At 43.3% G+C, this 17501-nt stretch overlaps 1 protein-coding gene across 1 annotated transcript in view; it reads left to right on the top strand.

The window, feature by feature from the left end:
* pappa2 (pappalysin 2) overlaps positions 1-17501 on the top strand; it is a 565518-nt gene that overhangs the window by 388285 nt on the left and 159732 nt on the right. The window contains exons 13-15 of the mRNA XM_067990736.1: positions 7921-8134; positions 11203-11368; positions 14881-15058. Of these exons, the coding sequence (XP_067846837.1) occupies positions 7921-8134; positions 11203-11368; positions 14881-15058 (558 nt within the window). The remainder of the gene's footprint in view (positions 1-7920; positions 8135-11202; positions 11369-14880; positions 15059-17501) is intronic.

Below are 17501 nucleotides of genomic sequence, written 5' to 3'. Positions count from 1 at the left end.
TCACAGTAAAACTCTCTGATATACCCCACTCCCTCACAGTAACATTCTCTGATATAACCCACTCCCTCACAGTAACATTCTCTGATATACCCCACTCCCTCACAGTAACATTCTCTGATATAACCCACTCCCTCACAGTAACATTCTCTGATATACCCCACTCCCTCTCGGTAACATTCTCTGATATACCCCACTCCCTCACAGTAACATTCTCTGATATACCCCACTCCCTCACAGTAACATTCTCTGATATACCCCACTCCCTCTCGGTAACATTCTCTGATATACCCCACTCCCTCACAGTAACATTCTCTGATATAACCCACTCCCTCACAGTAACATTCTCTGATATACCCCACTCCCTCACAGTAACATTCTCTGATATACCCCACTCCCTCACAGTAACATTCTCTGATATACCCCACTCCCTCACAGTAACATTCTCTGATATACCCCACTCCCTCACAGTAACATTCTCTGATATACCCCACTCCCTCACAGTAACATTCTCTGATATACCCCACTCCCTCACAGTAACATTCTCTGATATACCCCACTCCCTCACAGTAACATTCTCTGATATACCCCACTCCCTCACAGTAACATTCTCTGATATACCACACTCCCTCACAGTAACATTCTCTGATATACCCCACTCCCTCTCGGTAACATTCTCTGATATAACCCACTCCCTCACTGTAACATTCTCTGATATACCCCACTCCCTCACAGTAACATTCTCTGATATACCCCACTCCCTCACAGTAACATTCTCTGATATAACCCACTCCCTCACAGTAACATTCTCTGATATAACCCACTCCCTCACAGTAACATTCTCTGATATAACCCACTCCCTCACAGTAACATTCTCTGATATACCCCACTCCCTCACAGTAACATTCTCTGATATAACCCACTCCCTCACAGTAACATTCTCTGATATAACCCACTCCCTCACAGTAACATTCTCTGATATACCCCACTCCCTCACAGTAACATTCTCTGATATACCCCACTCCCTCACAGTAACATTCTCTGATATAACCCACTCCCTCACAGTAACATTCTCTGATATAACCCACTCCCTCACAGTAACATTCTCTGATATAACCCACTCCCTCACAGTAACATTCTCTGATATACCCCACTCCCTCACAGTAACATTCTCTGATATACCCCACTCCCTCACAGTAACATTCTCTGATATAACCCACTCCCTCACAGTGACATTCTCTGATATAACCCACTCCCTCTCTGTAACATTCTCTGATATACCCCACTCCCTCACAGTAACATTCTCTGATATAACCCACTCCCTCTCTGTAACATTCTCTGATATACCCCACTCCCTCACAGTAACATTCTCTGATATACCCCACTCCCTCACAGTATCAATCTCTGATATACCCCACTCCCTCACAGTAACATTCTCTGATATACCCCACTCCCTCACAGTAACATTCTCTGATATAACCCACTCCCTCACAGTGACATTCTCTGATATAACCCACTCCCTCTCTGTAACATTCTCTGATATACCCCACTCCCTCACAGTAACATTCTCTGATATAACCCACTCCCTCTCTGTAACATTCTCTGATATACCCCACTCCCTCACAGTAACATTCTCTGATATACCCCACTCCCTCACAGTATCAATCTCTGATATACCCCACTCCCTCTCTGTAACATTCTCTGATATACCCCACTCCCTCACAGTAACATTCTCTGATATAACCCACTCCCTCTCTGTAACATTCTCTGATATACCCCACTCCCTCACAGTAACATTCTCTGATATACCCCACTCCCTCACAGTAACATTCTCTGATATACCCCTCTCCCTCACAGTAACATTCTCTGATATACCCCTCTCCCTCACAGTAACATTCTCTGATATAACCCACTCCCTCACAGTAACATTCTCTGATATAACCCACTCCCTCACAGTAACATTCTCTGATATACCCCACTCCCTCACAGTAACATTCTCTGATATACCCCACTCCCTCACAGTAACATTCTCTGATATACCCCACTCCCTCACAGTAACATTCTCTGATATACCCCACTCCCTCACAGTAACATTCTCTGATATAACCCACTCCCTCACAGTAACATTCTCTGATATACCCCACTCCCTCTCTGTAACATTCTCTGATATACCCCACTCCCTCTCTGTAACATTCTCTGATATACCCCACTCCCTCACAGTAACATTCTCTGATGTCCCTCCCTGTTGCACCATCTGATCTCGGTCACTCTCACCACACTCAGATTAAAAACCCAGAGCAATTCAGGAAAAAATATGGAAAATTCATCTCCAACCGCCTTAGGCGATGGGAACTGCTCCAGGAGATGACTCCAGCCCTGATTAATTTGTACTTTACCTACTTTTTGTACGAGGTGATCTCCGACTCAGCCAGAAACAGGTCCAACTCTCCCTTAAAGGAACTCAGCGAATCAGTGTTCAGTGTACTGGCTTGCAACCTGTTCCACAGGTCCACTGTTCTCTGGGAAAAGAACCACCTCCTGACATCTAACCTCGTTCTGCCTTTTCATAACTTGAGCTTGTGACCCCATGTCCTCCCTAACCTATTTAGCTGAAACAAATTGTCTACGCAAAGACAATTTAGTCCCTTCATCATCTTATAAACCTCGATCAAATCGCCCCAAGTCTACACATCTTTAAAGTGTAGAGACCCAGCTCTTTGAGGCTATCTTATTAACTAAGATGCTTTTATCTGGGAATTAATCTAGTGACCCTCCTGTGCACCCTTTCCAAAGCCTTAATATGACCCACCATGTGAGGAGACCAAAACTGGACCAACTGGATTAATTTAATATAAGGCGTAAGACTGATATACCACACTCCCTCCATGTAACGCCCTCTGATATACCACATTCACTCACTATACCACACTGACATACCATTCTCCCTTAATTTACCACTGTCAGATTTACCACTCTCAACTTCACCACACTCCCTCACTACACTATTCTCTCAAACACCCCGCTCCCTCTTTGTTACTACTTTGTATATATCTAGTCCCTCATAATAATCTCTTATGTATACCACCCTCTTACATAGAATGTACAGCACAGAAATAGGCCATTCAGCCCAACTGGTCCAAGCTGGTGTTATAGGTCAGTCCCTCACTGTGGCACCTTCTAATATATCTCAGTTCCTCGTAATACACTCTAATCTACCCTACTCTCTCTCTCTCTAACACCCCCTTGATATATGCAGTCCCTTATTGTAACACTCTCTAATGTACCCCTCACTCTAACTTACCCCACTTTCTCACTATAGCAACCTCAGAGATACCTCATTCCCTCGCTGTAACAAACTCTAATCTACCCTATTCCCTCTCTTTAACACACTCTGACATAACTTACTTAAGCATTTTCTGATACATCATACACACACTCTAATATACTACACTGTGCTCACAATCACTCTTGATTTAGGCATGTAGTACAGATTCCTCGCTATAACACTGCGTAACATATCACTTATCCTCACTATATTTCTCTCTGATGTTTTTAAATATATCTGTGTGGAGGAGCTCCCGCAAATATTGCCACACTTCTGAGGACCCCTTACACAGAATCATAGAATCATACAGTCCAGAAAGAGGTCATTCAGCCCATCGTGCCTGTGCCAGCTCTTTGAAAGAGCTATCCAATTAGTCCCACTCCCCTGCTCTTTCCCCATATTGCTGCAAATTTTTCCTTTTGAAAGTCACTATCGAATCTGCTTCCCCCACCCTTTCAGGCAGTACATTCCAGATCATTACAACTCGCTGTGTAAAAAAATCTCCTCATCTCCCCTCTGGTTCTTTGGCCACCTTAAATCTGTGTCCTCTGGTTATCAACCCCCCCTGTCTATCAAAACCCCTAATAATTACAGTTTCCCCTTATTTACTCTATCAAAACCCCTCATGATTTTGAACACCTCCAATAAATCTCCCCTTAACCTTCTCTGCTCTAAGGAGAACAATCCCAGCTTCTCTAGTCTCTCCACATAACTGAAGTCCCTCAAACTGACATGTACCTGGGGCCTACTGCAAATACAGCATTGTCCTAGCTTCTAAAAGACAGTGGGAGCTAAATTGGTTAACCCCTGAAAATGGACACGGGGATCGCGCTGCGCGATTACCCCGCGCCCGTTCATGGCGATGCAGGCAGCACGTTACATTGATGCTGCCTGCTGTTTTAAACGATTGCTGCGTGCAGCCAGCACTACCTGCGCTGTTGATTGGCTGCCCGCATCAGCAGTGGGCCCTGATACTGCAAGTGGCTCGCAAGGGGAGGTGCATTGTGGCTACAAGACGTGGTGGGAGTTGTTTCAAAACTGAATCTGTGCCGTAATCCTTTGAAGAATGGCTGTGCCTGAGAGATAGCGTCCTCCAAGGTTTTCTGATCATACACCGGAGGCCTTGGTGCAAGAGGTGGAGAGGAGGAGGGGCATCCTGTATCCACAGAGGGGCAGGAGACCCTCCAGACATTTGCTGAAGAGGCAATGGGAGGAAGTAGGGGAGGAGGTCAAAGCTAGGAGCAAAGCGCCAAGAACATGAATGCAGTGCAGGAAGAAGTTCAATGATTTAACACGAGTTGTCAAGGTGCGTGGGTTCAAGCTTCCAGTGGCATATCATACCAACTGCACCACTAGCCTCATCCACTGCTCAATGCACCACATCCCCCATCACCCACCTACCAACAATCTCTTTCAGTCAGTACTCGACCGTCAAAACATACGCATTATCTCACCCTCACACACTTAGCATTGTTGCAAGTCTCACACCGACAACTCACAGTTCACACACACTGGTAGCTAGTCAACCATGACAGCCACATCACCCAATCATCTAGCAGGACACTCACTGACACACCTCCCTCTTGTAGGAGAAGATGGTGCATAACAGGAGACAGCTTGTGTCAGTGACTCCATGGAACATGAACCTGCTGTCCTCTCTCAGGGTGACAGCATTCCTGTCCCACCCTTGTCACTACGCCAGTGCCTTTGCTGTTGCCTGTCAGCCAGTCAGCTCACTCCCTATAGAGTATTGAAACTTTATCCAAGTATACGAAACCTCTAAAAACACGTAAAATGCATCAGCAGCCAGAAGCAATAATCCAGCAACTAACCTGTAACTCATGTATGATCCCTTTAAATAGGACTGTTTGGGGGGGGGCGGGGTCCTTCATGCCGTTTAACGTAGTGTTCAGCTGTGTGAGGTTAAGACGGTGTGCTGGATGGAGTCTGGAGTTCCAAAATAGCAGTCCCTTTAAATCAGCGTTGCACACAGATTCGTGTCATAGTCTCCCTACTCTGCACGCTGCCAGCAGTCGTTAGGACCGCGCGCGCTCGCCCCTTTACCAAGATGGCGTCCTGTGCACTTCCCGTCAGAAGTGTGCGCGCGCATCTCGGACCCCATTTTCAAGGCTTAGTTGGCTGCGTAGTGCCTGAAAAACGGGCGCTAAACGGCCCAATTTCAGCCCCAGAGTCCAGTAACTAAAGGAGAGTAAAGGACTATTTGCTATATGGAGTGTAGCGTAGGTTGCTTGCTCATCATTTAGACAGTGAAAGTTTGCTGATGTAGTTCAGTGCGGTCTGTGCATCAATAAGGATTCCTCTTGTCTTCCTCTGCCTTCGATCCCTCTTGCCACAAGGAAATGAGCAGTTAAAAGTGGAATGGCAGAAAGTTCTTCCATCTTCAGGCATGAAGGCAATTTTTATAACACGTGGTGGCTCATTGTAGCAGCACGTGGAGAGCAATGATTTATGCTGTCAGTGATCTGTTGCTGGAACTACTTTAGAACATTCACACAGCACTTTGAAATCCATTGCTAAATTCATTCAGTCACATAACTGGCAACAGAAGGGCTGCAAAAGTACAAGTTTAAAAATAAGTTCCAACTCCCCAAAGGCTCACTTGGCAGATGCACTAGCTGGTGTGCAACTGTGTCATATGGACCAGGAAAGTCCTAAGTTCAGCTCCCAGTCTGTTGCCTGTTCTTGGCTAGGGTGATGATGTTAGTGAGAAAGAAATAACTTGCATTTATATGGCACTTTGCACATCCCCAAAGTGCTTCACAGCCAATGAAGTCCTTGTGAAGTGTAGTCGCTGTTGTAGGGAAACATGGCAGCAAATTTGCGCACAGCAAGATCCCACAGGCCGCACTGAGATAAATTACCAGGTTGAGGGATAAGAGTTGGGTGGGACGTAGGGAGAACGTACCTGCTCATTGAATAGTGCTATGGGTTCTTTTACATCCATCCGAGAGGGAAAATGGGACCTGGATTTAATGCCTCATCTGAAAGACGGCACCTCCGTCAGCGCGGCACTCCCTTACTACTGCAGTGAAGTGTCAGCCTAGATTTTGTGCTCAAGTATCTGAAGTGGGACTTGAACCTACAACCTTCTGACTCAGAAGCGAGGGTCAAGGTTGACACAAACTACAATTGGCTTTAGAACCCCTGACTAAGAAAGGGGGAAAAGATGAGCAAGGATTCCTGCTGGTTTCTGATCGCTGCTGTTGGAACGTGTACGTGCAAGGACAGGTTCAGGCTTGATTGTCATGCCCCTGCCCAAAGTTGAATAGCTTGTTGGCCCAAGAAGAATGGGCACTTGGGTGAGGTACTGGAGGGTGTACTACATCCCAGCATGAGTTAACTCCTTTGCCAGAGGAAGGAAGAAAATTGGAGAGAAAAGTTTTTTTTTAAAAAAAAAAGCTCATCCATGCTGATGAGGGGTATTTTAGGTAAAATCTTTGCATCCAGACAGCTTCTAACCAGCAATTCCAAAGAATAAAAAGGGCGAATGAGAAATATCAACAATTGTGGTGGTGTCACTATTAAAGATGTTTAGAATTTATGGGACAGATCATTGTGGTACACATTCCCTTTAAATATGTGGGGCACACATTGGCGCTACCATGTGCTGTGTCACTGTTGGTAGGATGTGGCGACCTATCTATAACTTCCTTTCCTTTCAGCTCCTCTTTCACGGTTGTCTGGACCCCAGCTCCAGGCAGAGGCCTATATAATCCATTCCAATCAGTCTAGTTCCCATCGGTATTTTAACCTCATTAGTTGTGGGTAGAGTTGCATCTCCTCGTTGCTGGCTTTCAGGGTGGTGTTAGGCTGCCTGCTCAGTGTATGAGTGGAAGTCGGAAGTGGAACACCGGTTGGATGAGTTTCTGAGCACTTCCCAGAGGCCAGATGGAAAGGTGCGTTGGCAGAAGCCTCGGACCAGCCTACCCATAGCCTCTTGACCAAATCATAGTGCCCAGGCAGAAAGGAAGAAAAGAAATGTACAGGAAAAAATCTAGAACATGCGTTAAGTCTCTTTGTCGTTGTCAAGTAAGCTAGTTTTGCATCAGTGAAGGTTTAATGACCTTCCAAAGATCTCCTTAGACTCAGCCCCATGTCTGATGGGTCTGCTTACTGGAGACTAACACCTCCTCACAGGAGCTGACTACCACAACACTCAAAGCTCGTCCCAAAGCTAGCGTATGTGTAAAACACCAATGGGAGAAAACAAATGATGTAAGGTTTCTGTGTGGAACTCAGAAATAGAAGGAAGCTTGGAGCCCATTCTTGCACACCCCGACAAGACATCAACACCTTCAGACTGGGAGGGGAGAAAGGGAAAAGAAAACAAATCGTAGTATTAGTAACGGTATCAAAGATAACAGCCATTGCAGTAGGAAATACTCATCCATCAGCCAGTCAATCAGGACTAACTGGATCTGTATACTTGACTTTAATGTTCAGGGAGGTTGAATCAAAATGACCATTTTCTGGAAGCCTTTCCATCATCAAAGATGAAGAGGATAAAATGAACACTGCATGTTTCTTTTCACTCTGGTTGCCTTCCCCTCTAATGTACTTGTCTTGTTGGATTCCAGGTGCCCATGAGCTGAACTGCCAGAGGAACCCACTGGTCATAAATGTCACTCACAACCTCAGCCTCCCCTTCTATAAGACGGCATCAATGTTGATGAACTTGTCCTCACCACTTATAGCTGTCTCTGGGGTGGCTATGCGCACATACAGTCGCTTCACTTCTCTTGCCATGTCCAACTGTGCAGAGCGAGAGGGATACAAGAAACACAAGCAAAGGTACTACTATTGTACTCACAGCTGTAAGACTTTATACTTGAACCCTTTTTAATACTCCACAGTGAAGACCTGTTAGCCAATGGAGCACTTTGGGCACCTTGTGTCAGCATCGAGTATTTCCAGGTCAGGCATAGTAAGGGTTGGATGCAGAATATTACTCCACTACTCTGCTGCAATAAGTGCCTGAAGAACTCTCGAGATATGAAACATTTTTTCCATTTCTCACACCAATCATCTGTGGCCTTTCTTAGTGAGGTTTCCAATTTAGTGCTGTGTTAAAGGCATTTTTGCTAGGTGTCTAGTCCCTCTGTGAACTGGATTGAGACTGCCCAAATTAATTTTATAAAGGACCCTTCCAGCCAACAGATAGAGGAGATGATCATCCCATCAGCCTGGGTTGGATTTAAACCTAGATCCCAAAGGTAAAAGGCCAGTGTCTAATGCATTGCACAAACCAGTCCCACGGACTCAACCTTTAAGAAAAGAAGTGATGCAGAGTTCAGTAAATCCATCCTTTATTTCAGCCAGCAATTTAAATAAATGTAACCTGTCAGAAATGAATGGCTTCCTATTTGATCTGAATCTGTTACTGTTGACTCCATTTGGTTAGAGTCAGTATGCAGCTTAACACTAGCTTTCCATTTCACTACTGGAACACAAATATGAGGCCAACAGCAGCTAAGTGCTGATTTGTGTTGCTTTCACTAACATAGAATTACAAAGAATGTATAGCACAGAAACAGGCCATTCGGCCCAATAGGTCCATGCCGGTGTTTATGCTCCACACGAGCCATCTCCCACCCTTCTTCATCTAATCCTATCAACATATCCTTCTGATCCCTTCTGTTTCATATGCTTATCTAGCTTCCCCTTAAATGCATCTATGTTTTTCGCCTAAACTGCTCCATGTGGTAGTGTGTCCCACATTCTAACCACTCTCTGGGCAAAGAAGTTTCTCCTGAATTCCCTATTTGATTTATAAGTGACTATCTTATATTTATGGCCCCTAGTTCTGGTGTCCCTCGCAAGTGGGAACACCCTCTCTACGTCTATCTTATCAAAACCATTCATAATCTTAAAGACCTCTATCAGGTGACCCCTCAGTTTTTTCTTTCCTAGAGAAAAGAGCCCCAGCCTGTTCAATCTTTCTTAATAGGTATAACCTCTCAGTTCTGGTATCATCCTAGTAAATCTTTTTCGCACCCTCTCCGATGCCTCTATATCCTTTTTATAATATGGAGACCAGAACTGTGCACAATACTCCAAGAGTGGTCCAACCAAGGTTCCAAACAAGTTTAACATAACTTCCCTGCCTTTCAATTCTATCCCTCTAGAAATGAATCCCAATGCCGTGTTTGCTTTTTTATGGCCTTATTAACCTGCGTCGCTACTTTTAGTGATTTGTGTATCTTTACCCCCAGATCCCTTGCTCCTCTACCCCATTTAAACTCTTATTTTCCAATGTGTATGTGGCCCCCTTATTCTTCCTACCAAAATGCATCACCTCACACTTACCTATATTGAAATTCATTTGCCAATTACATGCCCATTCTGCAAGTTTATTGATGTCTTCCTGTATTTTGTCACAGTCCTCCTCTGTATTAACTATACCCCCAAATTTGGTGTCATCCCAAATTTTGAAATTGTACTTCTGACTCCCGAGCCCAAATCGTTTATGTAAATGGTGAACAACAGTGGTCCCGGCACCGATCCTTGTGGAACACCACTTCCCACCTTTTGCCAGTCTGAGTAACTATCCCTTTACTGTTTTGTAGCCAGCTTACTATCCATTCTGCCACTTACCCCCTGACTCCGCATGCTCTGACCTTAGTCATGAATCTATTATGTGATACCTTATCGAAGGCCTTTTGAAAATCCAAATATATTACATCTACTGCATTACCCTTGTCTACCCTTTCTGTTATTTCTTCAAAGAATTCAATAAGGTTGGTCAAACATGACTTTCCCTTATGAAATCCATGCTGGCTATTTATTATATTTTCAGTTTCTAGATGTTTTTCTATTCCATCTTTGAGTAAAGATTCCATTATCTTTCCTACCACCGACGTTAAGCTAACTGGTCTATAGTTCCCTGGAGTTGTTCTATCTCCCTTTTTAAATTCAGGAATCACGTTAGCTGTCCACCAGTCCTCTGGCACTATTCACTTTTCTAATGAATTTTTATATATATGTAATAATGCTTCTCTTCAAACTTCTTTTAACATGCATAGATGCAATCCATCTGGACCAGGGGTTTTATCCTCTCTAAGTTTGATTAGTTTATCAATTATCTCCCCCATTTCAATCTTCAATGTCTTTATATCTTTTTTGATCTCCTCTTCTAATGTCATGCCCACCATGTTAGTCTCCCTGGTAAATACTGAGGCAAAGTAATTATTTAATATTTCTGCCATTTCACTGTCATTACCTGTGAGTTTATCCCTCAGTGGCCCTATCCCTATCCTGAATTTTCTGTTGTTATTTATGTGACTGTAGAATACTTTACTATTTCTTTTTATATTCCTTGATAATTCAATTTCGTAGTTTCTCTTTGCCTTCCTAATTGTTTTTTATGACTTCTATCCTAACCTTTTCATATTCCCTTTATCATCCTCTCCTTTATTGTCCATGTACTCAGTGTATGCCTTTTTCTTTAGTTTCAATTTTGCACTTATTTCTTTATTCATCCATGCTGTGTCATTACTGGCTAGCTTATTCTTGCTTTTTAGTGGGATATATTTCTCCTGGACTCTATTGATCACCATTTTAAATGTTTCCCACTGCTGTTCTATTTCTTTGTTTGTCAGTAAATTTTCCAGTTTATTTTCCCAAGTTCCATTCTCATCCCCATAAAATCAGCCCTTCTCCAATTTATTACTTTGGCCTTTGTCTTACTTAACCCTCCAAACCAGCAAACCAAACTTATTTCCTTTGCCTCTAGTACTGTGTTTCAATGTTCAGTTATCACGTCCCACCTTTCATCAAATGAACCAAATAGAAACAATCCATCTTGTAAAATCTCAGCTTGGGATTTTAGATTAACCCATCATTCCCCATCTCTGTTACAGCTGTGCACGATGTTCCTGTGGTCAAGACCATTGTGAAACATTGTTAGTAACTCACGCGACCGTGAACTGCACTGTGGGCAACAATGTGCAAGTGGAATGTCATGTGGCCTGTGCGAGAGGATTCTCTTTGAAGACCGTATGCGGCAAACCCCTTGGTCCTCTTCAGGTAGGTGTTATACAGTTCCTGATATCAAAAGGAATCACAATGAATTTCTGTTGAGAGACGGAGTAATGCAATATGACCTTAAGTCTGGGGTAAGGTGCCATTCTGGGGGATAGAACCTTAACTAATACTAGATGAGGGGCCCAGCAGCTTGACTCTGCAACCCAATCATGGTAGGCACTGACCCCTTGGATACATGTGTGCATGCTCTCTTACACACTTCCAGGTAATGCCTTCCAGCAGCTGTCATCCCAAGTCTTCAAGACGTTTCAGCATGGTAGAAGGACCTATACAGGGCAGCTTGCACTTTGCCGGCCATCTTAATGTTCTAGAGGCCCAAGTCCATTGCCTACATACCAGGCTCATTCTTCACCAACAGCATAATCCAGACTTTTGCAAAGAGACATGACACCCATTAGGCTGACTCGCCATCCAGGGCTCATAGTGACAGGTCAGTGTAGACTTGAACTGTCCCCCTCTGCAGCTGTGTTGTTTTTTTAGCCTCAAATGTACTTCTCAGCCTGGGATTTTGCACATAGGCTGGAAGAAACCCTTCCACTTCAGGCCTAGGAATTCTGAGCTGTGAAGAACTCTTGGGTCACATGTCTCCACACCACAAGCTTTACCCGCACTGGGAGTTTCCTGTTGTTGAAGACCAAAGTGTTATTCTCCTCTTCCTCAAGCATCTTACCATGTTGAGGTTCATGCCAATCGGGTGCCCATTGTATTTTCCAGTGATTACCGTTGAAGTCCCCGGTTGATCCATGCAAGGCTTTAATACAGTATTTGGAAGCTCCCACTGACATTAACCCATTGTTCAAGATGGTGAATAGAGTGCACTCGATCCTCAGGTGCATCTGCTAACAACGTATCGCCATCATCGGTACAAAGCACTGATGTTGCAGCTGATGCTCATTGATATAATGTACAGGAAGCTAGTCCCTACTGGACCAGAGTGAAAGTTGTTATTACCAATTAAACAGCCCCTGTCACTGCCTACATACTGACCTACAAAGCCTTGTGCTTGACCTTTGATCTTGGTGAAGACTTTGATGCTGTGATGACTGATGAGTCCAACACTGATCATTGTGACTGTGATCAGCAAAAGACGAAAGTGAATGGGATTACTTCGAGTTAATTACGGACTTGGCAATGTAAGGTATTTCTGCTTTCGCTGTCCTGGAACCTTTCAGGTTGATAGTTCTTTGGAAAGCTACAGGAAAGATCTTCTTACAGAATACGCACTGTATGTATCCAGGCTTTGGCCTAAAATTGATAATTTCACAATTTTTTTTTTGCAAGTAGAATTGTTAAAAACAATTGTAAATTCAAGTCCACAGGGCAGTGTTCGAAGAATATTCCTCAATTAGCTGTACAGCTGGCAGGTGGCAAGTGGACCTGTATAGTGTATGGTAACAAACTGATACAGCAATCCTCCCTGCAGACTCGTCTTGTTAAGATCAAGAACATTGCACAATCTTTTCCCATTACTCATTCTTTCCTAGGTCCTTAGAACTGTGGTAGCCTCTACCTTCAGGTCTCTTTCCCTGATATGGTCTACAGGCTTTTGGGCAAGCAGTTGATCTGGTTTTCATTCCTCTTTTCATTATGGGTCTTGGCTCTTCATCTAGGATTCACAATAGGAAAACAATTCCTTTGTGTTTTTAAGTTGATCATTCTGATAAAGGGCAGATATGCCAGAGTGGCAGTGAGCAGCTAATAGTTTTTGAAGTGAGTGAGCTGAATCTTGATAAATGCCGATGTGATTTGCCAAGAAATGTTGTTTGGATCAGTCCTTCTATGAACTGTAGATTAAAAAAACCCAGACCGTTTTAAAATCTTTGTACCTCAGTTGAGTTAATCATTCATTTTGCAAATCCATCAAAAGAAAAACCAAAATAAATTCAACAAAAACTTATGTTTTACACAAAAGTGATTTGAATTTGAAAATGCACTATCATCACAATGTGAAATGTTTATCTCAGCACATGGTGGAACATTTAATGTTGTTTTGGGAATTTTATATAATAGGATTCAACAGGAAAGACCATAGCCATTGGAATTCTAAGGGCTTTACAAGTACAGAAGTCACTAAAAGCTAGTGGACGGGTTCAAAAAAATCATTCAGAAGGCTAATGAAATATTAGCCTTTATTTCAAGGGAGCTGGAATACAAAGGGGTGCAAGTTATGTTACGGTAATATAAAGCTCTGGTTAGACCCCATTTAGAGTGCTGCGTTCAGTTCTGGGCACCGCATCTCAGGAAGGATATATTGGCCTTGGAGATGGTGCTGCACAGTTTTGCCAGAATGATACCGGGGCTTAAACGGTTAAATTATGAGGCCAGGTTGCATGGACAAGGCCTGTATCCCCTTGAGTATAGAAGATTAAGGGATGATGTAATTGAGGTGTTTAAGATGATTAAAGGATTTGATGGGGTAAATAGAGAGAAACTATTTCCTCTGATGGGGGAGTCCAGAACAAGGGGGCATAATCTTAAAATTAGAGCTAGGCCATTCAGGGGTGATGTCAGGAAGCACTTCTACACACAAAGGGGAGTGGAAATCTGGAACTCTCTCCCCAAAAAGCTGTTCAGACTGGGGGGGTCAATTGAAAATTTCAAAACTGATAGATTGATAGATTTTTGTTGGGCAAGGGTATTAAGGGATACGGAACTAATGCAGGTGGATGGCGATAACATACAGATCAGCCAGGATCTAACTGAATGGCGGAACAGGCTCGAGGGGCTGAATGGCCTACTTCTGTTCTTACGTTCCAGATGTTTATCTCCCTTTCCTTCCTCTGATATGCTAATCCAAACATCATAACGTCTCTGCTTTCCTCACAACATGCGAGAAGGAATCTAGAGAATGTTAGCAAGGGACCAGGTGATCCCCTACTGTGAGAATAGACCAGTATCACAACTCAAAGATTCTGCTACTGACCCACCCAAGCCACGTTTTTTAAAAATCTCTCTTTGTGTAGAAAGATTAGGGGCATTGTATTTTCAGGACAGTATATTGGGAAGGTCAGAAAGACGGAGATGAGCAGGGTTAAACAGATCATTCGTGTCCTGGGTTTCAATCCATCCCAAGCCACCGAATGCAATTGAACAAGAAGTCCAGGATATGATGTGCAATCTATATTATCCATTGCTGTCTGGTTGCATTCCACTTTTGGCACTGTTACTTTTCCAACAGGACTGGACCTGTCGTGTTCCATGGGATATTTGATGATCCGTGCCTTATAATCAGTCACAGTCTAACCAGAGATTGGCTCAGCTCATTCTAATGGAGTTAACAATGCAATAATTACTTTTGATGGGAGGCTATTCCATATTTTTAGCCTCCATCTTGCTTGAGAATTATCAATGTTGTGCTTGTGTTCCCTCGGGCTCTTTCGAAAATGAGCTTTTAGATTATTGGATAAAAGATTTCGAGAACATTTTGTACTCATGCTCCTAACAAGTGTGACTGTCCATAACGATTAAAATGTCTTTTCTCTTCGGTCCTTCAGACAGAGGTTTCCCTCATTTGCAAGTATGGAAAATGGGACAGAACGGTGACCTGTGACCCCATCGACTGTGGAATTCCTGACCAGTCACATGTTTACCATGCCAGCTTCTCTTGCCCTGAAGGCACCACTTTTGGAAACCAATGCGTCTTCTCCTGCAATCCACCAGCTAAACTGCAAGGTACAAGAATACAATGATCCAGTGTTTTGCTTTAAATAAGGAAAGCTCTTGAAAAGGGGGAGCTGAAATCTAAATGTGATTTGCCTTTGGGTAAATATATTGGAAAGAAAGCAGAGAAAAGTCACCCCTCCCAGATGTTCGGTTGGAAAAGCCACTGCCCAGTATGTAGCTGAAGCTGACGGAAGGTTCCCAGTTCGATCCCTGCTCTGTGTTGAGTTACCTGATCTCAGGCTACAGTGTGAGCACAACACTTGGTCTCAGTGCCCTTGGGCTGTGGTGGAGAAGGATCACCCAGAGATCCTGCTCTTCATTGGCTGACCGGTGACCCCTGCTGGAATGGACGTCAGACCTGGACGGAATCGGGCTTGGGTGTGATGTGATGCTCCCTGCAGTCAAATAGCCACCTGATATTCCATATCTAGGTCATACGTAACGAAAGGCTACTTGGGCAAGACACTGCCGGTCAACAGATGCCTATGGGACCATGACGTTACATCAGTCAGTACCTTTAGGGGAGGAATGGGCTATCAGGCAAAGAGTAACCCTGAAAGTGATCAGTTTTTAACTGAGATGCATTTGGCTGCTAAGTGAGAGAAGGGAAACACATATTAAGGGAATGAAATTCCTCTATTAACAAAGTTGAAGAGAATATTTGTTTTTTTATGTAATTAATAAACTGCTAATGAAATCACATTCTCAGAAATCGGATTTCAAAACCATCATATCTCACAATTTTGTTCGCAAGCTATAAATTATGTAGAAAATCAAGTATTCTCCTGTAATTTGATAAGAGGAATTATACCTCCTACCACTGCAGAGAGACTGGCTGAAGTGGATGTGGACAGCGCTGACTCTTTAAGAGAGGAGGTTCCTCGAATAGTGTGTTCTTACGTTGAACTTGCTTGTAGGTTCATTACAATCAAACCTTCAGAGTTTTGAAATCCTCTATCAGTTCTCCCTTCTCTGTTTTTCCAGCTTTATTTCATAACTCGAATTTTATTCCTGGTTTCACTCTGGTGAACCTTTCCTGATCCATAGCTCTAATATCTTTCCTCTAGTAGGGCGCCCAGAATTGCACGCAATGTTCCAACTATGGCCTAATCAATTAATTGTACAATTTTAAAATCACAAGCTTGCTTTTATATTGAACGTCCCTTTGTTTAAAACCAAGAATCTCATTTGCCATCTTATGGCCTCTTGTACCTGCACTCCTACTTTTAAAGATTTAGATTTCTCTGTCAAGAAACTTACTCTTTCTTCATTATTCTTTTTCCCAGAATGTACTATTTCACATCTTTCTCCATTGAACTGCATCTGCCACCTATCTGCCCCCTCACAAACTTGCCTACGGTCTCCTGCATACTTTCTCACATTTTTCCATTCCTCCTAATTTAGTATCATCAGCAAACTTCAGTGTCATTCCCCTGTGCCTATGCCCATTATATCAGTGGATACTGGTATGCCCCAGCACAGGTCCCTGGGACATACCAGTATCCACATCCTGCCAATCAGAAAAAGATCCATTTACACCTTACTCCTAGCTTTCTGGCCCTGAACCACCTCCCTAACCATTTGGCTACATTCTGTTTAGTGCCAACAAATTATGTTAAACTGTGAAACAATTTCACATAAACAGCACTTAGGTGTTAATGGGACATCTCAAACTTGACAAACTCAAGCTGATACATTGCAAATGTAAGATGTGTAGTAGGATATTGTAATGTCAAAGGTTAACATAAGTAGATGCTCTCAATGTACAAGCTCCTTGTGATGCCAAAGTTTAACATGAGTAGATCTCTAGATCTCTAACAGTGTACAAGCTGCATTGTCATCCTGGTTGTTAGAACAGTGGGAGCTGTACTGAGCGATCCAAAGGAAGGTGGTGAGGATGAGCTCAGTAGTGCGAGGGTTAAAAACGGGTGGAAATGGTTTAATATATCCCGATTATAAACCTGCACGATCCAATGTGGAGCTGGTGTAGACATGTTTTAGTTGGCAGTTAGTCTGACAAATTTATTTTAAAACCTGATTAAGATATATCTTAGCACATTTGTTGTTCCTTTTTAGTTGCTGGATAGAGAATGACAATCTAACCTTTAATACTAACTGCAATGAATGGGGAGTGTGATGTAGATGTTCTTGCAGTAAGATATTGTAACTTTACATTGTACAGTGTAATGTCTCACACTATAGCAGTATATAATGTACAGGATAGTTGACAATGGCTTGCAGTTTGAGTGAGCAGTCAGCCTTTCCAGTGGCCGTTCGTGTGACTAGCACAGCCCTTTAATGTTTGCCTATGTTCAGGACTTTAATTCGCCCCACCAAGCCTTATACAATATGCCCCTTCTGTGCCAGATGCTGTGAGGTGATCCTCCTAACTCATGCCCAGAGGCTAGAGCTATGGCACAGGTATAAAGGTAAATCTTGAGATGCAGACAGT

This window comes from Heptranchias perlo, chromosome 9 (assembly GCF_035084215.1).
Source record: "Heptranchias perlo isolate sHepPer1 chromosome 9, sHepPer1.hap1, whole genome shotgun sequence".
NCBI classification, from domain to species: Eukaryota; Metazoa; Chordata; class Chondrichthyes; order Hexanchiformes; family Hexanchidae; genus Heptranchias; species Heptranchias perlo.
The sequence above is the reverse complement of the archived record's forward strand: the minus strand, read 5'-3'. Positions and strand labels throughout refer to the sequence as shown.